The sequence below is a fragment of the Epinephelus fuscoguttatus genome, linkage group LG1, assembly GCF_011397635.1.
Source record: "Epinephelus fuscoguttatus linkage group LG1, E.fuscoguttatus.final_Chr_v1".
NCBI lineage: Eukaryota > Metazoa > Chordata > Actinopteri > Perciformes > Serranidae > Epinephelus > Epinephelus fuscoguttatus.
The window spans coordinates 32,049,040-32,074,773 of NC_064752.1; the positions used below are offsets into that span (position 1 = coordinate 32,049,040).

Genomic DNA, 25,734 nt, shown 5'->3' on the forward strand with positions numbered 1-25,734 from the left:
CCATAGCAAGTGTTCATCAGGACAGGCCCTCTGATGGCAGAGCTTGCAGGGTTGTTTCCTGGTAAATAAAGAGATCACACAAGTATCTTTGAATGTTGCCTTTCATCCGAGATTAAAAGACAGATTAAGGATGAGAATGACTTTGAACCTGAAACAACACCAATGGCATACTCTAGGTGTGTGGTGGTGAGCAATGGGGTGAAAGGGAGAATGGGCAGATAGATGAATGTTGCATAAGGTTAAAATATTTGCTAAATTAAACTAATGATTGGTTCCTTCATTTCCTCGATCTTGCTTCCAGGCCCAGGAATGGAGGAATGTATTGCGTGGGTCGCCGAATGAAGTTTCGTTCCTGTAATTCTGAGCCCTGCTCCAAGCAGAAGAAGGACTTCAGGGAGGAGCAATGTGCGGCTTTTGATGGCAGGCACTTCAACATCAACGGTCTACCTCCTAATGTTCGCTGGGTGCCCAAGTACAGCGGAAGTAAGAATCCTTTTTTTTGTTTAGCCAATGCATCCTGCTCGCTTTTTTTTGTCAATCTTGTTTTATTGGCGCATAGTAGACATGATGCAAGTTTGACATTGACATCTATTTGTATTAAGTGTGTGTCTCTGTCTCTATTCCTTCGTCAGTCCTGATGAAGGACAGGTGTAAGCTGTTCTGCAGGGTGGCAGGCAGCACGGCCTACTATCAGCTCAGGGACAGGGTCATTGATGGCACGCCGTGCGGACCCGATACCAACGACATCTGTGTCCAGGGCCTGTGCAGGGTGAGGTTCCTAACTCTTATTAACTCTACAACACTCAGCCGCATGGTTCAAATGCATGTGTATAGCTAATTCTGTTATTATAACAAATGGTGAGCATTCTTCACAGTTACTGTGTGATGTGTATATAATCCATTTTCAAAAAGCTTTTCAATCCTTTGCCAAACCAGAGTGTGTTTGTTTCCTCAGACCTGTGACAGATAGAGTTTTAGTTTGAAAGCTTGATTACTAACATACCGCACACATCAATATGCTTGAAAGAAGCAGTGGGTTGCTTTGTGTACACTCTAAACCACACACAGTGTTTTGGTTAGATTGTGGTTTGGTAAGTTCTCTTCCTGGCCTTGGCAAGTGGATTTTGATCCATGCAGTGGTACTAAGGCTAAGCTCTTCATCCTTTACAGAAAATCGAAAATTTATCTTGCTAAAACCAGTTACAAGCAGAGCTCATGCCATTTCCTAGTGTGGTGTTTTAAAGGAAATTTATTTCAGATGGGCGTCAGTGAAAATGGCAATAACTCAATAAGTCCTTATGTAAGCATTTAAGGGTCACTGGGTTTGATTTTTTTCTTTCATAATCAGTATTTCATCAGGAAATAAAAATAAAAGCCAACTAGAGAGCCATTTATCTGACATGTAAATACTGCAGTGTTGATCTTTTGCCAAGCAACTGGAATTAAAGAGTGTTAGCTGAAAAAAGTCTTTATTTTGTTTTGGAAATTCAGTCTTACTCTCTTTTATCCCCCATCTAATCTTCTATCTTGCTTTTCATCTTCTCTTTCACTTTTTCCTCCTTTTCCCCTTCTCTACTGCTACCATTTATATTACTCCTGACATTTTCTTATTTCATATTTCATCCCTCCCTTCTACCTCTTTACTGCGCAGCAAGCGGGCTGTGACCATGTGTTGAACTCCAAAGCCAGGAGGGACAAGTGTGGCGTGTGTGGAGGTGACAACTCTTCCTGCAAAACTGTGGCAGGCACCTTCAACATCGTCCGCTATGGTGAGCTACAGCCTCTTTTATTACGCTATCATTTCACTTTCAGCAAGTATAGAAGACAGCAGCTCTTGTTATATTGCTTTAACACATTTTTATACGAGCTTAGTTGTCACAGTAAGTTTCACTGAGAGTGGGGCTCACTTTATATCATAGGCCCTGACTGGTTATGTCAAAAATATTGATTTATTGATACACATTGATTCTGAATATTTCAAACAGTTTCAAATTTAGCATTACTCATTTTCCACAGTATTAGTACATTGGTACTAGCTGCGTGTTCTTGCTGTCTCCTCTTGTTAATGTTAACTAACCAACGACCTGAAGTTGTCATTGTCATGTTATAGCCTTATTATAAATATATTTTAATTAAAACTTTAAAATTGAAGGCCCTCACTGTCAAGTTTTTTCTCATGGTGTCAAAGATGGTATTGAATATCACATTTTAGGGTATTATATCAAAGTTAAAAATTTCAGTATCACAACAACACTAGCACAGACCTCAGTCTACTAATGATCTAAACACACCGCTCTTGCTATTTGCAGGCTATAATGAAGTTGTGCGAATACCCAGTGGTGCTACAAATATAGATGTACGTCAACACAGCTACTCAGGGAAACCGGAGGATGACAACTACCTCGGTAAGGCATCCAACATTTTCATTCATTCATTCATTATCCGTAATCCGTTATCCTGATTCAACACTTTGTTTAAAAGAAACTGCTGTTAATATGTTCACTGTGTTTCCACATTTCCATAAATACATCCATTTCTAAAGCAGTGTGCTTCTGAGAGCTTCTGTGTTTTGTCTCTGCCTGCCAGTATATGTTACTGAAGGTGTACAGCTTTTAGTATAAGGTCATGTACTGCAGACCTAAGGAGTTGGCATATAGTATGCATGCTAAAAGGTTAATGAGCCAGAACTAGGCCTGTGGGTGCCATTCCAGCAAGGTCAGATAGTTTATAAGTATTTGCGTCTCGTGTGTGTGTGCAGCTGTGTATTTTCCTTGGTTCTGTGAATGCATGTCTGTCTGTACCATATGCCTGTTTGGATATGGATGCTTTGTCAGCCATTAGTGTACATGTCATGTTGGCATGAGCATGCTAATACTTGAGCTCACATAGCCCTCTGGCTATCATTCCATCAAGGTCAACAAATATGTGTCTGTATGTTTAGCGTATATTTCTGCATACTGCTGTTTTTTGTTTTGTTTTTTCTTTTAATCATCAGCGTTTTTGTCTTTGCCATTTGTACTCGATTATATGCCACCACATAAACTTATGAACATGGTTTTTCAGTTGTCGCCCCTTATTGTGTGTGTATATTTGTCTGAATTTGTTTATGGCACAGTTATTAGGGGCCCAAAGTGGAGATGATTTTGCCGGAATGAGGGCCGCTCTCCACGGTCACATTAGTGTAATGTGTGAAATGGCGAGGAAAGTAAAGGCAGGAAATTAGCTCCATAATCGCATTAGGGTGAATGAGTGCAGCAGACTGGCTGTTGAACAGAGCAGGATGCCCCTGGATGGGACTTTTACAGGAACAGATGATTATTTCACCCCAAAAAGACTTTACTGCTGCCTACTGCATGTGCCTTACTGTAAATGAAAACATGAGCCATGGTCTTTTTAAGCAGCCCTGTCACATGTAATTGTGTACTTTCACTTGTTTCTCTCTTCAGAATGATCAATTGCACAAATCATTTTACTTTCTTCATTTTTTCTGCAGTTATTATGTGTCAATTATGTAAGGCTGAACCAAATGTCATTTTTTATATATTCAAAGTTTTTATTGAGGTTTTGAAATTAAGATTCAAATGTCTGTCATCATGTTTCCACTTATCACCCTTAAAAGATATTTTAAAAATCTGAATACATAGAAAATTCTCGATTGGAATGAAGTGTTTCATCATTTTTATTACATCAACTTTATTTAATGACTATAACTTGTCACTTTCATCAAGATAAATACATTTAGGCAGCAGGCTAATCTGATAAGGGCATAAAATAATGATGAAATGATAAACACGCCCTTAGGCTTTTAGAATCATTATGCTACGACACAACAATCTTACGCAGCCACCACTGGAATCTAATTTTTATAAAAGTATAATATTAATGGTATTAGCATAGCCTAATCTTTATCTGTACATGTGTAGAAAAACTGGGTTTAAACAGAATGAATGAATGAATATGCAAAAAGCTATGCAGCATTAGAAATCTGAAAGCCTTAAACTATTCAGTGCAGCCCTACACTTAAGCAAGGATAATTCAATCTTACATTCTGTCACTCTGTCTCTGTGGGATCAAGCACAGTAAGTGTTTTCTGTCTCTCTGCAGCCATATCAAATAGCCGTGGAGAGTTCCTGCTTAATGGAGAGTTTGTGGTCAGCATGTTCAAAAGGGAAATCAAAGTAGGAAATGCCATCATCGAGTACAGTGGTTCTGACCATGTCATTGAGAGGATCAACTGTACTGACCGCATTGAGGAGGAGATCATTGTCCAGGTAAATTGTCCTTGTCATGATAGCTTAGTGTGCCATGCAGAATATGCAGAGCTAGACTGATTTAGAAGCAGTGTCATGAGTGAAATTTGTGCCACTTAAACTTGAATACATCTACAGGCTTGACCTCTTAAAGTATTTTTTTTTTTACTTGATTTGTACGATCTATGATGTTTAAAACTCATAATCTTATTGTATTTTAATGCATATCGTCCGCAGGTGCTGTCTGTGGGGAACCTTTACAACCCAGATGTCAGGTACTCCTTCAACATCCCCATAGAAGACAAACCTCAGCAGTTCTTCTGGGATGCCTATGGGCCCTGGCAGGAGTGCAGCCGCCTGTGCCAAGGTGAGGGGGAGGCACAAGGGGTTGGCACAGCGAGATGATGGGAGTGGTCAATGATAAATGGTGTGGTGAGAGTAAAGATGAGATGGAACAGCGAGAGGAGACGTGGGAACCACTGAGCCTGAGGCACAGGAGAGAGAGGATTGTCTGGCTAAACTTGACAGCTTCATGCTAGACATAAACGGTTTGGAACAAGTGATTAAAGTTTGACCTCATAGTATGCTGGGTCAGATTATCTTCTTTGACATGACCTTGGATATGTTGGAGTATGTAGGCGTGCAGAGGCGGATCGCAGGTAAACTCTAAAACCTGTGTGTAATGACTCAAACACTTTGTCTGAGAATTTCGTTCTCCACTTTTTGACACTGCGCTGCTTCAACAACCAACAGTAAATTCCAAAGAGAAACCAATGAGTTCACACAGCAGGATAAACAGATAACATGTAAAGCCCCTCAGCAGCTTTCGATTTTCCAATTTATGCGGCCTTTCTGGCAGTCTGGAGCACACGAAGCTCTCACAGCACTGAGCTGCAAAACTTTGTAACATGAGGTACTGATAGAGAATCTATTTCCTGCAGCCACATGAGGTTTAAATCTCTCTCCCCTGCACAGTCGGTGCACTGTGATTCAGTGCAGGGATGTCAACACAAGAGCCAAGGTGAAGCAAACACACTGCTGCTGGTAGTCATTGCGATCCTATCATGATCTATAATGTACTTGAATGAGCTGTTGCACTGGCTGAGACAACTACTTGTAGGTCTTACAGAAGCTGAGGTCAGGCAGTGGAAGGTAGTGGGGTTTGTTTGAGGATGAAGTTACAAAACCTTGGACTGCAACTCGTAAATTTTTACACAGTCACTCATGTCTTTCTCATCAAACAACATACAAATGGAGCAAAATACATTTCTTTATTTAAAACCTAAATATACAAGTTTTCCTTAAAGGGGTTCTTCACCCCCCACCCTCCCCCCAAATGATCATTTGTTTTTCAAATACTCACCCACTGTTATGTTAAATTTTGTGAAGAAAACTTTGAGTGTTTGCATGCCTCCATGGTGAATGAACAATCCCAAAACAGAGAAAATGCTTAACGGACTGAAGTCATAGCAACCGCGTTGAACAACAGCAAAACTATATCAAAACATCCGTTCACAAAATCTTACACAACTCATGCAGCCAAGTCTCATTGATGCAGTTGTATGCACAGTGCTTCCCAAAAATCATCTTCCTATAAACAGTGCAGGCACACTACTTGTCAGTGCATGAGACTGTTAAAGTGTTTAAAAGGTCCAGTGTATAGGATTTAGTAGCATCTAGCAGTGAGGCTGCAAAACTGAAAACTGAAAACGCGAATTGCCCTATCTAGAGCCAGTGTTTGATTTGACTGTTTTGGGCTATTGTCGAAACAACATGGTGGACTCCATGGAAGAGGACCTGCTCTGTATGTAGATATAAACAGTTCATTCTATGGTAACAAAAACACCACAATTCTTAATTTTAGGTGATTGTAAACTGATTAGTATGAATATTGTATACAATTTCTGCCAATATATTTCTCTAAATCCCACACACTTGACCTTTAAATAGCAGAAATGCACGTTTGGGAAGTAATGAGCCTACAATTGAGTGAGACTTGGATTTTGCTGCCAGTGTTGTGTGAGAGTTTGTAAACAGATGTTTTGATATAATTTTGTTGTTGTTGCACATGACCTTCTTTTACTCCAATTCATCATGAATTTTCCCAGTTTTTGGATTCTTAGTTTACCATGGTGGAATGCAAAAATTCAGTAAAACACAGTGTGAGTAATTGATATACAATTGATAACTGGGAAGGGGCAGAAGTATTCCTTTATATCATTAATGGTGGAGCTAACAAGAGATGGTAATCTCTGCAGTGTTTCAGTATTTGGTATATGGTGCTTAAGAATTCAAGACAAACCTTTGACTTTACTTTTAGATTTTTTTAATTCCAAACTTCATCATCATGTCTTCATAGGAGAGCGCAAGCGGAAAATTCTGTGTAGCAGAGAGTCAGACAGGGTGGTGGTATCGGACCAGAGGTGTCACGGTACAGCCAGACCTGCTGTCATCACTGAGCCCTGTAACACTGAATGTGAACTCAGGTTTGTACAGTTCAAACTGCTTTTAGTACCTGTATGAACCAAACAATAACTTTTTTTCCTCAAGTCACTGACAAGGATTTCCCCTACCACCCACGATGCAGGTGGCATGTTGCTCGTAAGAGTGAGTGCACAGCTCAGTGCGGCCTGGGATATCGTACCCTGGAAATATACTGTGCCAAAATCAGCCGTGCAGATGGTAAAACGCAGAAGGTTGATGACCGCTACTGTAGCGGTCAGCGCAAACCTGATGACAAGGAAGGTTGCCATGGAGACTGTAACCCAGGTGGCTGGGAGTACTCGCCTTGGACAGAGGTAAGATTGTTGTAGGAAGCGTGGGGTTTGTGTGTGAGCATAATCCAAATGTTTATCAAAGTTTATTACAGGTTGTGTATACGTGTTTACACTCACTTATGTTCAAACACTTGTGCTGCAGTGCTCCAAGAGCTGCGGTGGAGGCACCCGCCGTCGAGGGGCAGTGTGTCGAAAGGCAGCCGAGGCTGGCGGTGATGAGAGCAAATGCAGTCAAAGGGACAAGATGACCGTCCAACCCTGCAATGAATTCCTCTGTCCACAATGGAAGACTGGCGACTGGTCTGAGGTCAGTTCAGCTCTTATTGTGCTCTCTTGCCCTCAAAGGAAGAACAATCTGATATTTACTACTCACATAAAGGAGATTGAGGAGATGATAACATATACACTTCATATTTACATGAAGTGTATATGCTTCATGTTTACATTAAAATGTTCCTATTTAATTTACAATCACATACATAAAAATAAAACATCTGAAGCGGAATGAAGGTTATGTCATCTGTTTCTGTTAAAGCATACATTTACATGTGGCTTGTGCATATATATTTATCTGTGAGGAAGACTTCCTGCTGTTTATGAAGCTGTGTTTAGTCAATGTAAAGAAAAAGCTGTTTAAATACTGTAGTTTTAAGCCAGCAAAGTTCTGGGTCAAATGTAAAATCCAGTGTTGATTGTGCATGTCTCAGCTTTGGAAGACTTACTCCCCTCCTTCCAGTATAGTGAGTGTTGGGAAATCGCTGATTGCAGGGTGAGATTGTACTTAACTGCTGTACAGTTCATACATTGTAGCGAGGAGCTTGCAAAGCTTTGGGCCTCATTCCAGGAATATTTCAGATCTCCCATGTGGTGCTGATAAATACAAACATATACACTGCACTGTACTCAAACATAAATAGACACCCTGGCCCCGTCTTTTGGTCCCTTCAAACCGCTTTTTGTTCTAAATCTGCATATCCTGCTTTTCACAACACCAAATGATCTTCATCTGTCTTCTTCATCTGTGAACTGGAATTCCAGCAGCCTCAATGCCTGACAGTAACCAGTGTTCATGTAATATACTGTATATGTATCTCTAAAACCTGAAATGTTTTCCTTTCAGTGCCTGGTGACATGCGGGAAAGGCTATAAGCACCGTCAGACGTGGTGTCAGTTTGGTGAGGACCGTTTAGATGACCGCTTTTGTGGCTCATCTAAACCTGAATCGGTGCAGACGTGCCAGCAGCAGGAGTGTGCCTCTTGGCAGGTTGGACCATGGGGACAGGTGAGTCTTAACAATAGTGTATAGCACACACAGTGATCAAAAAAATAATTTGTGGGGAACAAGGGTATGTACTAATGCCGGGGTGTGGCAGATGAACAAATCCAGGGGCATACCTATTTTTAAGGTATACTATGCAGGATTTTCCTAAAAAAAAAACAATGTAAAGACTCTTACAGAATTGAACTCTCTCAATCATCACTTATGACCCACTAGAAGTTTGTGGCGGTGTATTTATCTGTAGAGACTCTGCACAGTGGGCGGATAAGGTCAGAACGGTCTAAACGTAAGCTGGTGTAAAATGATTAAAACCTGGAGCACTTATGAGGTCTGGAGTTTTCGGTTCTGCTATTGGTACCTCAGGAGTTGGGATTTTTTGTTGAAAGTAAGGTTTATTGAGCAATTAATATCAGCTTCGCTAACAAGCATGACATAAATCTGCAGAAATGCAGTTCTCAAATGTTTAGCTAGCAGCCCTCCATCCTTGTGTACTGCAAGTAATGCTAGCTATGCCATACAGAGTTTGTTATGTTATAAGTTAGAACAAGGAAAAGGATAATAAATGAGGGCTCATCACTTCACTAATTGTTTAGCTACAAATGTCCCTGAACCTGGGGTTGGCTTCCAGTTTTGCAGTTAGTGACAATTCCTGCATTGTACACATTTTAAGGATGTTAATTAAACCATTTATATTCCAGAGTAGGTGAAACAGCAGATCGTCTGTGGTGGAAATTGCACTGTTAGTCTTATAGAGACATCAGGTGCTCTTTTCTAACATTGGTCTGTTAATCTCATGAAATGAAATAATCTGAATCATACAGTGCAATACTGTACTATACATCTGTGCTTGATTTGAGTCTTATATCAGGAAATTTTTGTGTTTTAATTGAAGGCTAATTCAGATATCTTGATCCACAGCCACTGCTTTCATATATATGTGTAGAAGTCTGCCCAGCTGATGGAAAGCAGCACAGAGGCTGACATTTATAATTACTGTTGCGTCTCTGGTGAATTCCCCTCTGATGTAAACCGAGGGGAGGACACAGATAAGCTAAGCTCATCATTTAGCACTGTCCCTTTTTCTTTCGCCTGTTTATACACAGAGCACATCCTGCCAAAGTACATAAACAAAAGCTATTGATGATGTGGGTGGGCGTGTTCTTTTACAAAAGAATTATATAGAGCTGTGCATACAGTATATAGTGTCAGTGTGTGCAGGCTCAGTCTCATTTGTGTGTGTGCACAGAGAACTGAACACCCAAAAATTTGAGATATTTTTGTGCCCCCCATCAGAGGATGTGCGCACGTTAAGGTATATTTGAAGTCGTTAAATGAAGCGTGGTCAAATGGTTGTTGAAGTTGCCGCCACACAAGTTTGACCCTGTTTCACTAGAGGCAGTGAGGCAGAAGAGAGCGTGGGGTAGTATCCTCTGACTTGGCTACAGTGGAAAGAAGACAAGTGCAATGTATATGAGCAAATAGGCTCCTCATGTATTTGATCTTGAGAGTCTTATCTGCTTCAAGCTCTGATCTTGGGATATTTGTCAGAAGAGTGGAAGGATAAAAGAATTCTTTTTATTTGCCAACCCTGGTTTACAGTTCTTTTTATTTGTTTGTGTGTGGGAGTTGCTGTTTTGGCTCAGATGAACTGTCTGTTTTTTGCTTGCCGTTTTCTCTTTGGCTCAGTGTTGCTAATGTTCCCCCCACCACTCCTTTTTTTCCCTCTTTGAACCCAGTGCACTACCTCGTGTGGGCCAGGCTACCAGATGCGAGCGGTGAAGTGTGTAGTTGGCTCTTATGGTGCTGTCATGGATGACACTGAATGTAATGCTGCCACCCGGCCCACTGACACCCAGGTAAGGGGGGCATTCTCTTCCTTCTCTCCTTGCATCTTTTCTCCCGCTCTAACACCTTTCCTCTGCTTCTCACAGCTGTCCACAATCTCTTTACCTACTCCTCGCTTTTAGAGCAACAGTTGTTACATGACTGAGTCTCAAACTGATTCATGCTGTGAGGAGAGAGGGAAGCATCTACGTTCATGCACACTGACACTCAAAACACACACAGACAAACACACATTTCATTTCCACCTGGTCTCAATAAAGCTCTGTTGTCTGATCTAGTCTGGACTAGAGGGAAAGACAGAGGGGGAGGTTATACCAACCTTGCTATCCCCACATTGAGACACACAACTCTCAGACAGAATCCCCCAAAGAAAGCCCAAATGTTTTACAGTGTTGTTCTGCAGAACGCTCTTATCTTCATTATGTAAGAGACACTAAAGTCTGGCAGAGGGTATGCTCTCTTCAAAGTATTTGCTCTTAGTTTGAATCTTGCCTATACCTTCACTTTAAAACATCCCATAGTTGTACTAAACACCTAGTTGCTCTAGTTGGAAAAGGATTTTACAGTTTAAAAAAGTTTGCTCCTATATACTCTACCCACTGGTTATGCAGGCTGAGAAAGGGTTTACATGTGGAGTGGTTTTTGATGTCTAACTGTGCTAGTGCACCCGTTTGTTAAGTGTTACACACACACACACACACACACACACACACAAAGAGACACAGGAACACCAAAGAAACCTATTTTGAGCTGAATGAGAGTTTTGTTTGGTTAGCGAGGGGCGTAAACCCATTTCAGAGGGCTGAGCATGCACACTCAGTATGAGGCCCCCTCTAGTCGCAGCGGCTCTTAATTCCGGTGCCTGGGCCGACAGAGCCAGTGACCCTGAAGCAGTCGCCCCACCTCGTTGTGATTCTAACCAGCCAGCCATGAAGTGGGCCACCAGCCGCCAGTCCCACCAGCCACCAAGCAGGGCTTAGAAAAAGGACAGAGAGTTGGATGGAGGTCTGAGTACAAGAAGGAGAGACGTGGAGGCAAGAGATGCTTTGCTCGATAGCTTCGCCTATTGATTGTATAGAGACTAAAAAGTTGTGAACACTGCTTGGGTTTGTTAGTTATAGAAGCCCTAAAGGTGTAATGTACATGCATACACATAAACTCAAATGATCATCACAAAATCATATTTTATCAGTTTAAATGTAAAATGTGAGTCCAACAGGAAGTGTGCGTAGAGCTACTTTAAGCGCTACCATGACGGCTATTTGTTTCCATCAGGAGGCAGAGTGTGGAATGTGGAGCCTGCTCAGGGCCTATGCAACCTGATTAAGGCCCTCATTCCTAGAGACTGGGGGTCAGAGGGCACCAGAGGGCATGGGGGAAAACTAGGAAAGGGCGGAAGGTGAGGGACAAGGGGGTGGATTAGGGGTGGAGTTTACAACCACGCCAGCATGGGCATTGGAGCCCTGAATACCACTCCACTATGACCTGTTATGACAGGGATCAGGGCTTTATGCTGAGTGGCTTACTGCCACAATCCATAGTTTTAACTGACGGGGCGGACCCTGTTAATGTTGTTTTGGTAAGGTGGGGGGAAAGGGTTGATGGGAAACACAACTGCCCCCAAATGTAGAGCTGAAGGAATATAGTTTAAGTTGTTAACAACTGTCCCATGTCGGAGGAGCTATCTCTGATATTCATGGTATTTTGTGGTCAGGGACAGATGTTGTTACAGTTTATTCATTTTGTTAATCACTGCATGAATGGGTGTATGTGTCCTCCCTTCCACAGGACTGTGAACTGGCCCAGTGTCCCAGCAGCCACCCTGTTCCCCCAGGGACTAAAGTCCCCTCCCACCAGGGCCACAAAACCCAGTGGCGCTTTGGCTCCTGGACCCAGGTTGGTATTCCTGTCACATCTTCAATTTGTTTGTCTTTTTGCTGGTTTCCTGCTTCTTAACCTCTCTCCTCTGCACAACAGTGTAGTGCCAGCTGTGGCAAAGGGACACGTATGCGCTACGTGAGTTGCCGTGACAACCAAGGTGGTGTGGCAGAGGAGTCGGCATGCGCCCACCTACCAAAACCCCCTGCCAGAGAAGTGTGCTCAGTGGTGGCCTGCGGACAGTGGAAAGTGCTGGAATGGACAGTGGTAAGAAAACCACCTGTTGTAATGTAAAGTTGCTGCACCTAAATGTATTAAGTCCATCCACTGTTGTAGAGAACAGTTTCAAATAAGTACAAATTAGAAAAAAAGTTTTTCCTATTGAATCAGAAAACATTTTCCCTCAAATCTGCATCTTGTTATATGGACAGACTGTTGATTAACTTAAACTGTGTGCTGTCAATATCGCCATCCAGATGTTTTTCTTCCTGCAACGTTTATTTATTTCAGTATACTCTAAATTATTTTTCACCCACACTGACAATTAGTGTTTCCACACGCTATGTAGATGTTTGTGTGAGGAAAGATGTGGAGACAGGGTGGCAGCTGGAAGGCAAGTGTGTATCAAGGCCTGGAGGAGGGCTGGAATAAGGTTACAGAAGGAGAGTGTGTGTGTGAAAGAGAGAGAGAATTGGAGAGAGGCAAAAGTTGCTGGAGTTGCGAGATGCAAGGGGCTGCAGTGAGGGGCTCCAGTCTTGTTTACAGATGTTTCTCATCAGAGTCCTGATGATACAGTACAGCCAGACTGCAGGTCTGGTCACCATACACACACACACACACACACACACACACACACACACACACACATACACCCGCACCATCAAGCCAAAGACACTCATTGACCCCCCAAAAGGAAATAGTTCATCCCAAGGCCAAAAAAGATTTCAGAGGCCTATCCCAGCACACACACACACACACACACACACGCACGCACTAGATTTACTGACCCAAAGCAAAATAGCCTTCTTTGTCCTGCAGTGACAGAACCACTCCAAGATGACAGAGTTTTGTTATAGTTCTCAGGACAGGTACAGCCCGCAGTATGTTATCCAACAGCTTCATTTAGTATCACATCATATACATGGAGTTACTGTATGTAAAACCGCCTGACAGTATCTGAAGTCATATGAAATCCATAACACTGTGACAGTGCAGTATAAACCTCTGGTCAGTGTAATCCCAGGAGAGGTTTTAGAGTAGGCAGCTGTTGCATAAGTATAATAGATCACCTTCTGCAAGACAGAAAGTGGACTCTGCTAGGGAGGAGCTGAGTGAGACACCATTAGTGCTTGGCAGAAAATCTGCCTTGTGTTACTTTCCTAAAAAGAAAGATATGTGTGCATGGGTCCTTTAAGGAGATACTGTGTTGTGAGCCAGCACCAGAGCAGCGGCTAGGCCTATTTGCTACATGGCACGCTTAACTGGAATTAGAGCTGTGTCGGAATCCTCAGCACCAAGTCAAGCTTGCTTTCAGTTGGTGTTGCACCCTGGCAGGAATGACCCTTGTTGTTTTTAAGGCCCAGCTGAGGAATGGAGGGTTCCCACTTTGGTGGCATGAAGATTTCATCTGTTTGTAGGTGACGTAGCTCTGCTGATTGCCTATAGTTTTGGCCATCAGCAGGCTTTGGGATCATGAGTTTCCAATTGAGTGTCCACTGGAAATGGGGACAACACGTACATATCTGAGGCAATATGAAATGGGTCACCAAATTGGGAGTTGTTTGCTGCCCTCCAGTGAGAGGATTCAAGTATGTTAGGGTCTTGAGATCTACAGTTGGATATATGCAGCAGCCACAGTTACTCAGACATTGCTCCATGCTATCATGGGGAAAGAGGAGCTGACTCTGAAAGGGAAACTCTTCCTTTCCCAGATGAGTGTCACCTATGGTCATAAACCACTTCTTGAAGATCTTTCAGTACCTGGGAAGGATGACAAAAGAAAGAGAAAGGCTTTCTCACCTTTATTTCATCAGCCACACACATCACTTTCTGTGATGGAGATGTTTAGCCACTTGTAGCAGTGTATTCTGCCCATGCATGTGATGGTATTTGGAAGATACTCAAATGCTAACTCAGTCCCCCAGAGAGCAGAATTTATGGATGAGAAGGCTTGTGATCATGGTAATCATATCATAACCCCATAGTTATTATAATCCATGGTCACCTTTCTATGTCAGTGTTGTCAAACCTCTGTAAAGTGCAGGGTAAAGAGACAGGGCTGATGAATCACTTTCAGCCATTCATATTAATAGCAAGTGGGTTAGCTGCTAACTGCTATCAGCTGCTTTTTAAATTTCCCGCACACATAACACATCATCAAAACATCCCACTCATCTCATCTCTCCGGCTGTTGATTCGGCTCTATTACTGCCTCCACTACCAGGTTAAAAGCGAGAAAACTCTGTCCCCCAATTCCACGATTGTTTGTTTTATACAGAATGGTGATGCGGAATAATGGCACAACATTCCCACCTTGTACAGGCAGAGTAAAAGGGGCTAATGGCTAATCTTTTCCCACGTCCATGCCTCTCTGCGTGTAATAATAACTGTTTCTTCAAACGTGTGTTTGTATGTCTATTTATACTCATGACAGATCTGTGTATCCACTGTGTGTTTGTGTGTGTTTTCAGTGCTCAGTAACCTGTGGCCAGGGGAAGACGACACGGCAGGTACTGTGCGTCAACTTCAGTGACCAAGAAGTGAATGCTAGTGAGTGTGACCCAGACGATCGTCCTACCACAGAGCAGGACTGCGCTATGTCTCAATGCCCGTCCCGCTCCAGTGACTCCCGACCTTTCCCGTCCTCACCAAATGCCAGCAACAGGAACAACCTGCCCCGCAGCCAATCCCACCAATGGCGGACTGGACCCTGGGGCGCGGTAAGGCATTTTACACACAGCAGTATTTGGGAAAAATGGGAAACGAGACATGTTCAAATGTTGCCCTGTAGTCTCACAAATAGTGAGTCCACACAGGATTAAAGGAAAAGTTTGATACATTGAGAAATATGCTTTTCTACTTCACTTTATTTGCAAGGAGAGTTAATTTAGAAGATAGATACCACTTTTATGTCTGAACAGTAAACACGACACTATAGCCAATAGCTGGTTAGCGCCAAGCTAGCTATTTCCAGTCTTCATGCTAAGGTAAGCTAACCATCTTCTGGCTTTAGCTTTAAATTTACCATACAGACATGAGAGTGGTTTAGATCTTCACAGAGCTCACATCAAGAAGGTTAAATGTAGTTCATTTTAATGTTTTCACAATACCAGAATTTAACACTTCAACACAATACTAGTAAAAAAAAAAAAAAGAACAATACTTGATACCTCTTTTGATACCATGGCATAATACACTAGCCTTGGCTTAAAAAAATCTGGTAGTAGATTTGCTTTGGTACTTTTGATATTTTCAAATATATAATTAACAGAGATCATGTAGAGATGCACCAACCGATTGCCATTTTCTTCCTCTCTAAGAGCTATAATTGACAGCATACACAACATTTTTGTAACTTTTCTTTAATGCCTCAAATTACAGGATTGCATAGTTTTAAACACATGGTATCAAAAAATGTAATAAGTGCCCTTACTAAATTTGTCCCTTGTATTGCAGGGACTTGGGGTGGTTTAGGCACTGATGTATATTGTTAAGTCCAGCAATTTGTAAGAAAGTAGAAAGTTTGTGAACTAGTCATTTACTTTCTACGATGTGTTTGGCAGACTGATGCAGACTTTGACAAATGCCCATGAAGTGAGTTTAGGCCCTGCTCTCTTTTTTTAAACAAGGCCTTAGCCATCATGATGTAACATCGCAGGATAGCGTGACCTAAGAGCCAAAGACTGTCTCCCCCATGGATCTTGTTCTTTGTATTGTTCAGCTGTTTTTTTTTTTTTGTTTTTTTTTTAAAACTGTGTTAGTGATAATCTCTGTCCAGAAATAACTCTGACCTTTAAATAATTCTGGGAAGTGATTAAAGCTATTTCTGGTGACTCTTCCTGTCTCTGTCCTGAGGATATGTATTTTAATATAGCAGCAGACGTGGTCAGTCATTTGACATTAGATGTCTGTTGTTCTCTGAAAGAATGGGGGCTTTGTGTGCACACAATATACACCTCACAGTGCACGTCGATTTGTGACGTGTACTTTTTGCATTTAACAAACTAGGGTTTTTTTTATGTACTCATTGACACATGGATTTAATATTTTGCAGCTGGGGGTTTAACTTAAGTATGTGTCTGTACGTCATCATGTCTAAAGGAGATGTAAATAATACACAGTATGTCCCCCGGGACGTATTTACACCTCAACACTGAGCATCTGTTTGTGAGAACCGTCTTTTTGACACTGTGCTCTTTGCATTCTCTGTCCAACAGTGCTCCAGCACATGTGCAGGAGGTTTCCAGCGCCGTGTAGTAGTGTGCCAGGATGAGAACGGCTACCCTGCCAACAGCTGTGAGGATCGCAGCCGGCCCAGTGAGCAGCGATCCTGTGAGTCAGGGCCATGTCCACAGTGGATCTATGGCAGCTGGGGAGAGGTAAGACAGACACCATGGCTTTTGCGTCTCCTTGACAGATGCTGGTCTAGCTGAGAGAGAAAACTGTAAACTGTGTGATGCTTATTTGTGTTTGAGTAATTGATGTAGAAGTTGCTTTGTGTGGAGGTTTGAAAATGCATTACAAATCTAAAACACAACCTCTCCTGCTGTCTTCAGTGCACCAAGCCGTGTGGAGGTGGGATCAAGACTAGGCTGGTGGTGTGTCAGCGTCCAAACGGCGAGCGTTTCAATGATCTGAGCTGCGAGATCCATGACAAGCCACCAGATCGTGAGCAGTGCAATACTCAGCCGTGCCCGTCTAGCCCCCACTGGAGCACAGACCCATGGAGCTCGGTACGCTCATAAAAAATACTCTATACCTTGTTTTTCAACCTCATATTTTTTTCACCTGTGGTCTTACTCTTTCACAAACAGTCTTAAAGGGGCTTTGACTTTGGTGCTTTTGCACTGGAGAAATCACACTCCCATTTCTCTACTTTTACTTTTAACCTCCTCCACTTCCTGCTCCCTCTCTGGTGCCTGCGATTGGTCAACGTTTCCTCAAGACATTCGGAAAGTAAATTTCTGTTGTGCTTAAATGGCAAAGACACGCTTGGTTGCAATATGCCAAAAAAAAGTACTGTCAAAAAAACTTCAGTGACAGCTGTGACCACAAGAACATTTTTGTCAGTCCTAGTTACCATAAAACTGTTGTTGAGCCTTGTATTAGTATATGAAAAATTCAGGATCACTTTGTATCACAATCAAAGTTAGTTTTGTAAAATATTGTTTTTAAAGATAATTTATTAAGATATTTTTTTCCTTTTTATCTTTTGTATATAGCATTAACTTTTAAAAGTGATTTATTTTGTGTCTTAGCTCTTTGTATTCGCACATTTAGCCAATCTTTGTTCATATGCAAATACTGATGAATGTTTTTGTATATCAGGAATATACAGTACGATGCCTTGTTCTTTTATTATCCAAAGAATGGCCCATAATCCAAATATGTGGTGCTACACAATGTAGTCAATGTTCTGTTATGAACTTTAAAAACTTACATAGGACTGTATTTGGGCTGTGTACTATATATATACATCTTTGTACTATATACATCTTTGAAATGGCTATTGTATCAAGAATTCAATTTGTCTCAAGGCACATGTGGTTTTTTAGAGAAGTTACTAATCTTATTTAGACACTTTATTTTACAGTTTATGTATTTACCCTCTGCTATGAAACAAACAGTGGTGTTGCCCTACAATGACATTGACGCATGAATATGTTGACTCAAAAGTTCCTGAAACGTCCAGTATCAGTAGTAAACACCAGCAAACAGCAGCTGTACTAGCACTGTAAAATAAAATGTCTCACTGAGTTTGTGGTAATTAGTACTAATAGCCATTGTATTCCAGTTTGGCAGAGGGTTTTGACCCAGATTCACTTAGTGTGGCCAAAACAATAGGTTTAAAGCTCTCTGCTCCAAAGGTGCTTGATATGAGTGTATTTATATTGTGTTAGTTAATGTTTTCTTTGTACAGTAAGTACTTGGAGTTGCTAAATATGCTATGCTCAACAATACCTCATTTGGAACAAAACGCAACTCAACTAGCCATTAAACTATGATAACTTACACTACAGTGGTGCTTTGGCCAAACAAGGGAGATATAAGATATAGATATCAAAAATGAACCATCACGTTTTTGGTTGGTTAGGTGTTTATTGTGGCACGTTGCTTTTTTTGGTGCTGCCTTTTCTGTACTTTTTGTTTCTTTCCATGAGCAGTTAGTGGATTGATCAGATTGATCAGCTAAATGCAAAGTGTATCACAGATTTGACGAAATAATGTTGAATTGTTTTCGAATGTCCATCAAACAACTTACTCAACCTTTTTAAGAGAATGGGCTGTTAAAATGTCGTACTTTGAACACGTGATACCTGTGACCACAGGGGAAGTTAATAGTGTTTTGTATCCAGAGCTCTTATTCTGAGCCAACCTAATGTGTCTACCTCAGTCTCTGTTATGATTGCCCCCCTGCCGTATCTTTCTCTCCCTTGCACTGGAGGGATTTTGGCTGGCTAAGATTAAGCATGAGTTGTTGAGGCTACCCAGTGCAGCTGATGGTCCTAAACACAGATCCAGGGTGTGTGTGTCATCTCCCCACCTTGTAACACCCACCATCCTGTTGAGGACAGTGAAAACTGATCCAGAATCTGTGGTTAGGGGCAACTTTTGCCTGCAGCCCACCCAGTTGACTCCTCCTGGTCATAAATGTCTGTACTGACATCACACCTTATTTTAAGGGCCTGTTAACACAGCAGCGAGCACATTTTTTACCACACATCATTTACTAATGAGAACTATTGCTTGTAATGACTCCCACATGTGTGATCGTAAGGCAGCATAAAATCAAATTTAGGTTGAATCAGTGAAAGTAGAACACAGTAACATTAACACGGCACATCCTATTATTCCTCTTTAGTTTCATTCTTCAGTCTTAGCAGTTTGACTCGTCGTGGTCAACCTCTCGGTGCAAACAGCAGTACAGGTCAAACACCATATCAACAGGCTCTTGAAATAAGCATATTGTATGTCTCTTATTCACAAATGGCAGTATTAGTTTGTGTTTCAAGAAGATTTCTGTATATTTATGTAATTACTTGTATTTATTGTTACTTCATTATAATGTCAATATTTAATTTTTTTATGGATTTGTTGGATTTCTGTTCATTTCCAGAAAAGGTTACGATTAAAGTGAAGTAGAGGTACTATCAAAGGCTTTTTTCATTCTTATGTGAACAGTTTATTTTGATTACTGTTAGGATTGTGGCCCAAAGTCAGCACGTTTTTCTAATGGTAAACTAACTTCAAACCAAAACTGAGCAAACCTTGCGCTAAAACCTAAAACCACAGGCAATGGCAATACAATTATTAGCCTCCCTTAACAACAGAGGACAGTCTCAGCTGCCACTCAGTTGACCAGCAGACATCAATGGTGGATGCTTATGTATGACCTGTGCATGGCCCTCGAGGATGGTCACACTCATTCATTCATCCTTTCATTCATTCATTCATTCATTCATTCATTCATTCATTCATTCTTTTGTATCTACAATTTAAATGTCGTACTTCTAAATGTTCTCAGATTGTGAACCCTTTGTTCCCCTTAAAGGTTCTGTACGTGACATTCAGAGCATTAATACAGCAGCTAACCACTATTTGCTATGTAAAGATATCGTGGAGTAATGGTCTCCTGAGCAGCTAGTGACGTCACACTATATCCGTGTGTATTGTAATCTGAGCTTCTCTTGGGTTTGTTGTCATAAGTAGCGCATGCATGTTAGTGCATGTGTTTAGCCCACTGGCTAGCCCTGTGCTCATATGGCCTTTATAACTATTTGGACAGCGTCATCGTGAAAACGTAGCACCCATCCTCCAGTTCCCCCCCAGTTAACACTCAGTACGTTTACATGCACGCAGTAGTTGAGCAAAGTTCATAGATCGGCTAATCAGTGAAGTCGGACTTCTCGTCTTGTCTGAGTATACATGCAGAAGAGAAAATCGGATTTCTGACCAAGTACGTCTGACTCCACCTTGATGGGCGGCGCTGTGTCCTTTTTAATAACGTGCATATTGAACTAGTTTCCGGTTCTTGTTCAGACACTTTTTTAAATAAATCCGCGTTTCGCGTTTTCCTACCATCCATAAACTTCAAAATGTTTAGCTCTGGGAGTTACTGCACTGCTGCTACATCATCTCCTTCTTCTTCCGGGTGAAAGCCCACGAAAGGTGCATGCACACAACGCTTAGTCCAACTGAAATTGGACTAAGTGGATACACACAGCAATAGTTCGATTTTCAGTTGAATTATCTAGGTGTGTTAGTCCAATTTCAGTCGGACTAAGCTGTTTACATGCAATTAAAAGTCCGGTTTCAGTCGTACTAAGCCAATAATTCGATGTTCTCAAGCTGCATGTTAATGTACTGAGTGTTAACACGGTCACCACTGTTGCCGTTTATGGACTTAGCACTAATAACTGCTAGCGTCTGCCTCATCCACCTCTATGGTGAGAACCATGACTAGAGCCCCCTTAACTTCACATCTTGTTCACTTGTACCTACATAAATGTAATGATATATACTGCACTGGCACATGGTATAACATTTACATTGTACATTTTAAAGAATTACACTGTGCGTTGTGGGCTCTAATCTAAAGCGTTATACCAAACATGTCACATGCAGTCAGCAGGTCACTGCAAACTGAGGAAAAGGAAAAGAACTCACTGCTCACTGGCAACTTAAATGGACTGTGCCCAAAAAGTCAGAAACCAAGATATCTAATGCAAGTACCAGCTTCTAACAGCACTCATTAAGCCAATAGCCTCACTGCTTGCAACATTGTAGTCCTGCTGCTAAGCCCTATAATGAAGTATTTAACTCAAGATTACCAGCTCCTGCTTTATGGTAATTACAGTGTGTTTCAGGATAAGGAAGTGTCCTATATTATTTAGTGTTTTACCTTTGACTTCGGCTAAAAGATTTAACAAGAGAGGCCTGGCAAATAGCTTATCAAGCAGTCCTCCCCGCCAGTCTATTCAACGGGGGTGTTTTTCCTGAATGAAAACGCACAAATCACTGAGCAATATCCTTGTTATTTTAAGTGGTCAGTGCCTCTGCTGACCTCTTTGAGCAATCGTGCTTTTACCGTCTGTGTCAGGAGTTCAAAGCTCATCCCATCAAGGTAAATCTTTGTCCTGTGAAACAATGCCTCAGTATTCCTCGCCATTTCATTTACTTTGTTCATTCACTCTTAATGCCTACCCCGGCTTTTTCTGGGACGCCTGGTGACGCGTGCTCTGCTATGAAGTCGCCAGCACCCTTTGCCCCTTTCTGTCAGGGCCCCTCTACTCTGGTCTAATGCAAGTTGATGACAGTGGACCAATATGGGGGCCAGTGACAGTGACTCGAATGAGGGGGGCAGTCAGCAAGACAATGCAGTGGTGTATTGGTGGGTCAAGGGTCACGTTTGATCTGGGGAGAGGCCCCTTCCCGGTTCATCCCATCAGCACAGACAGACTTCTGGGAAACTGCTGTGATCCGGGGGGAAAAAATCCAACATAACAGAGCTGAATAGGATTCTCAAACATTATGCTGACATTGGAAACTGGTTTATTTGGGGGGGGGGGGGGGGGCTTTACCGATGCTTTGTCTGTCTATATTCTTACACCTAAAGCGTAAAGCGTTTAGTATCTGCAGTTTTATGGATGGTAATCACCCTTTGTGCTGTGTTTAAAATGCAGCTTGTTTAGATTCCATATAGCATTGTGGTGAATGGTAAATGCTTTACAGTGCTCATTCACCCATTCATACACACTGATTGAACTGCAATGCAAGGTGCTTGTCTGCTCATCGGGATCAACTTGGTTCAGTTGATACATCACTTTAACATGTGGCAAGGAGGAGCCAGGGATCAAACTACCCACCCTGTGATTAATGTACAATCTGCTCTGCCTCCTGTGAATAAAATTGATGCAAATAATAATGTTCATATAGTGTATTTATTGTATGATGAAGTATGAAAGGTTAAGTTCATGTATGTGTGAGCAGTGGTGTTTGTATCGGTGAACTGCTCTGGATAATTACAGAACCCCAGAGGACTTGTGGGCAAACTTAATGAACCCCGCATGAGGCGGTTCATGTACCAATACACATGGTGTTTTAATTTGACCCATTCGCACTGACTCTCAAGGTATTCTGAGGGCATTTCAGCACGTTACAACAGCAGGAAAGCCCTTGTAAAAAAGTATATAAACCTTTGGAGGAATGGCCCGATGTTTGAAAAGAAAAGCAGCCTGGAGGAGCGTCTTAAAATGCTTTCCTTTAATGACTTGAACCTTTACTGGAAAACCCAGTTTCCCCTGCGATGACCCACTTACTCTCCACAGTTAATGTAAAAGAAATGTGCTGCCTTAAAGACTGTTCATGTCAGGGAATAACATTAAATATACAATCTTATTATTAGAACTTTAAAGGATTTACTACATCAATTATTAAGTCAGTCTTCTACTCTTTGGAAGTGCGGTCCCAAAGACATACAAGCAACACAAACAGTGTCATTCTTCATGCACATAAGTTTCACACACTTGATAGGATTCATTGTCTTTATTTCTTGGCAAAAAAACAAAACTCAGTCATGATTTTTTCATCTTTATTGATTGCCAACAATAAATCCAGCACATTACATCCCACAATTAAAAGGGGGAATAAGCATTTTATTAGCCCCCTCCCTTTGTGAGCTCTTCCTCCTCCCGAATGAGGTGAGAGGTCACAGCATGTTCCTGTCTAGTACAGTCCCTTGCTGGTCAGGACAGCACCACACGCTGGGCTGCATACTCGTTCAACTCTGAGCCTGTCGCTTCCCATCCATCCCCACATGCAACGCCCCCTTTGATTATCAGAGCACAGTCCAGCCCTTCTCCAATCCCTCCTGTAATGTTGCTGTGTGTGTGTGCATGTGTGTGCGTGTGCCTGTCACATCGAGTTAGACTCCCAGTAACTCGATGAACCCGGAGGTGAAACAAAGTGCTGCCGGGTGATCGGGCACGCTTCGCCATTGGACCAGCTAACCACGTGGAACTGGGTCTCATAACACTTTTTTTTTTTTTTTTTGTAGTGAAGCAACATCCACAAGGTGATCAATGTTAATCTGTTCAACAAACACTTGGCTTGTTTTTAAATAAAGCTGTGCTGACATCTACTTTTTATCAATTTAACAAATGATATGCATTACGAAACCCATCATGTTGTTTGGAAAAAAAATTAGAGTGTGTACTTGTTTTTTTTAGAGTCACACTTTAAACACAAAACTTACCTTCTGACCCATTCATATTCTGCAGTGCTCTGCCTCCTGTGGAAGAGGATTCAAGTCCCGTAAGGTGGGCTGTGTGACCGGGTCAGGCCGCCCCGTCCCAGAGGAAAACTGCCAGCATCTGTCCCCCAAACCCAGGAAGCAAAGGCGCTGCAGAGGTGGACAATGCCCTAAGTGGAAGACTGGCAACTGGGGAGAGGTAGGACTCTTTGACCCTGCTATAAAACACTCCTCCACCACTCTTGTTCTCACGCTGCCAGACATGTAAGCTTTTTCTTTTTTTCCCCTCTCTCTCTTTCCACTGTAATGCTTACCAGCTTGCTGGCAACTATGTGCATATGTGTGAAAACATCTGCAGCTAAACCTGACTGTGTTTATACACCATGCCAGGCCACTAACTAAGGCCAGGTGCTTTTACACATCACATGGTGGTTTGCGGCACAGGCCTGGGGCGGCTGCTAACAGGGGATTTGAGGTAGCGTATGACAGGGCTACGACTGCACAGGAGAGGGACATCAGGAGGAACCTGTACCCCCCCTCCTTGATCTAAACTTAAAGGAATACTGCACCCACAAAATAATCAATTGTATATCAGTTACTCCCTGCGTGTTAAGCTGAATTCATGACTTTATTTTTCTTGTATGCCTCCGCGGTGAACAAATAATCCAAAAACAGAAAATTCTTGATGAATTAAAGCACAAGGGGGTCGAATTTACTCATTTACTTACCAAAAACATGCATTTTCACTATAACATTACTATTTTAGAGTAGCACACCTGGGCAAGCATGTTCCTAGGCATGCTACCCATTTGTGTGTGAGAGTGTTTATGCAAACTATGTTTTAAATATTAAGGTTTTAGTCAAAATGTTTAGAAAGTACTGAGCATATGACTGGTTAAATGAGACCTGGATGATACTGTACGAGATGTTGTGATATAGTTTTGGTGCAGTCTCCAATTCATCAAGAATTTTTTCAGTTTTTGGATTCTTCGTTCACTGTTGAGGCAGGCGAGAAAAAGTTTTCAGCATTCATTGATACACAAAGGATCATTTTGTGAGTCAGACCTTCCTTTAACTGATGTAAAGTCCAGCCAGTGTTAATCTACCCCTCTCATGTCTATATTTTCTCCCCTCTCTCCGTCCCTTTTATCCGCCCTCTCTCTCTTGCACTTTCCCCCACTCCACTGATCACTTTTTCTTTCAAGCCCTCTTTCTCTCTTTCGCTTTTCTCCCTCTGTATCTCCTGCCTCTCTAATGGGAACCACATGCAAGTCTTTTCTTTGAATGTCCTACTAAAGCGGCAATCCACTAACGTCATCATGCCAGACACAATCACAACGTGCACCTGGGCTGCTGCTGCTGCTGGAGAGCCCGTCTGGTGCCTGTTAGCTTTTTCTTTCCCTCCCTTTTACTCTCTAGGTCTCTCTCTTTCTCTCTCGCTCTCTTTTCTTGTGTCCTCTTTCTCTGAATTCACCCCACTGGCCAAGAGTCCAAGCTCAGAGCCACATCTGTGCTCCACACGTCAGAGAGGATGTACGTTTGCTCTGAACAGCTGTGGAGCGGGACACATGCCAGGAGAAAATGATACTCCATATGAGGCTCTTAGTCAAGTACAGCAGGATTACCCATGATGCAGCAGGCAGAGAGATGAGATGATAACATACAGTGAAATATGTAAAATTGATAAGGTGAATATCAAATATCACAATTTTTTTTAACAAATACCTTGATATCAATATTGCGACAATATTCTAGGGTTGACTATTGGTGCTTTCACTTAAATATACAATGTACTATGAGAAAGGTGGATTTAAGGTCAGAAATTTACACCACTTTACTGTAATACAGCAGGGTCAGTAAAAAAACAGCACTTACGATATCCAAAATCTAAAACAATATTTAGTCTCATGTCACAGTATTGATATAATATCGATATATTGTCCAGTCCTAGTTGTGTCACATAAGACGGGACATGTGGATGTGTCTGTAGCAGACTGGTGGAACCTCAGCTTGGTCATCTGCATATGTTTATCACTTCTTGCCCCCATAACCTGCAAAAATATAAACAGTTATGATGGTGGTCTCTCACATACACATACACAGAGACTAAAACTTGCATCAGTCAGACTTTTTGTCATAATGTACCCCAAAAATATGTTCACTTCAAAGCATATCTATAATTATATGTTAGCATTACATGAATGTTGACGCAGTACTGGTTGTTTAGAATCATCA

General features: G+C 41.9%; 1 protein-coding gene across 1 annotated transcript in view; it reads left to right on the top strand.

Moving 5' to 3' along the window:
- The window catches only part of LOC125891103 (A disintegrin and metalloproteinase with thrombospondin motifs 9-like), a 56,341-nt gene that overhangs the window by 12,489 nt on the left and 18,118 nt on the right, over positions 1 to 25,734 (top strand). Inside the window, exons 13-29 of the mRNA XM_049580124.1 lie at positions 302 to 483; positions 633 to 769; positions 1,652 to 1,769; positions 2,310 to 2,405; positions 4,105 to 4,271; positions 4,488 to 4,617; positions 6,610 to 6,736; positions 6,838 to 7,048; positions 7,170 to 7,334; positions 8,148 to 8,309; positions 10,043 to 10,162; positions 11,940 to 12,047; positions 12,129 to 12,296; positions 14,720 to 14,968; positions 16,466 to 16,627; positions 16,805 to 16,981; positions 23,528 to 23,698. Coding sequence (XP_049436081.1) covers positions 302 to 483; positions 633 to 769; positions 1,652 to 1,769; positions 2,310 to 2,405; positions 4,105 to 4,271; positions 4,488 to 4,617; positions 6,610 to 6,736; positions 6,838 to 7,048; positions 7,170 to 7,334; positions 8,148 to 8,309; positions 10,043 to 10,162; positions 11,940 to 12,047; positions 12,129 to 12,296; positions 14,720 to 14,968; positions 16,466 to 16,627; positions 16,805 to 16,981; positions 23,528 to 23,698 — 2,650 coding nt within the window. The remainder of the gene's footprint in view (positions 1 to 301; positions 484 to 632; positions 770 to 1,651; positions 1,770 to 2,309; positions 2,406 to 4,104; positions 4,272 to 4,487; positions 4,618 to 6,609; positions 6,737 to 6,837; positions 7,049 to 7,169; positions 7,335 to 8,147; positions 8,310 to 10,042; positions 10,163 to 11,939; positions 12,048 to 12,128; positions 12,297 to 14,719; positions 14,969 to 16,465; positions 16,628 to 16,804; positions 16,982 to 23,527; positions 23,699 to 25,734) is intronic.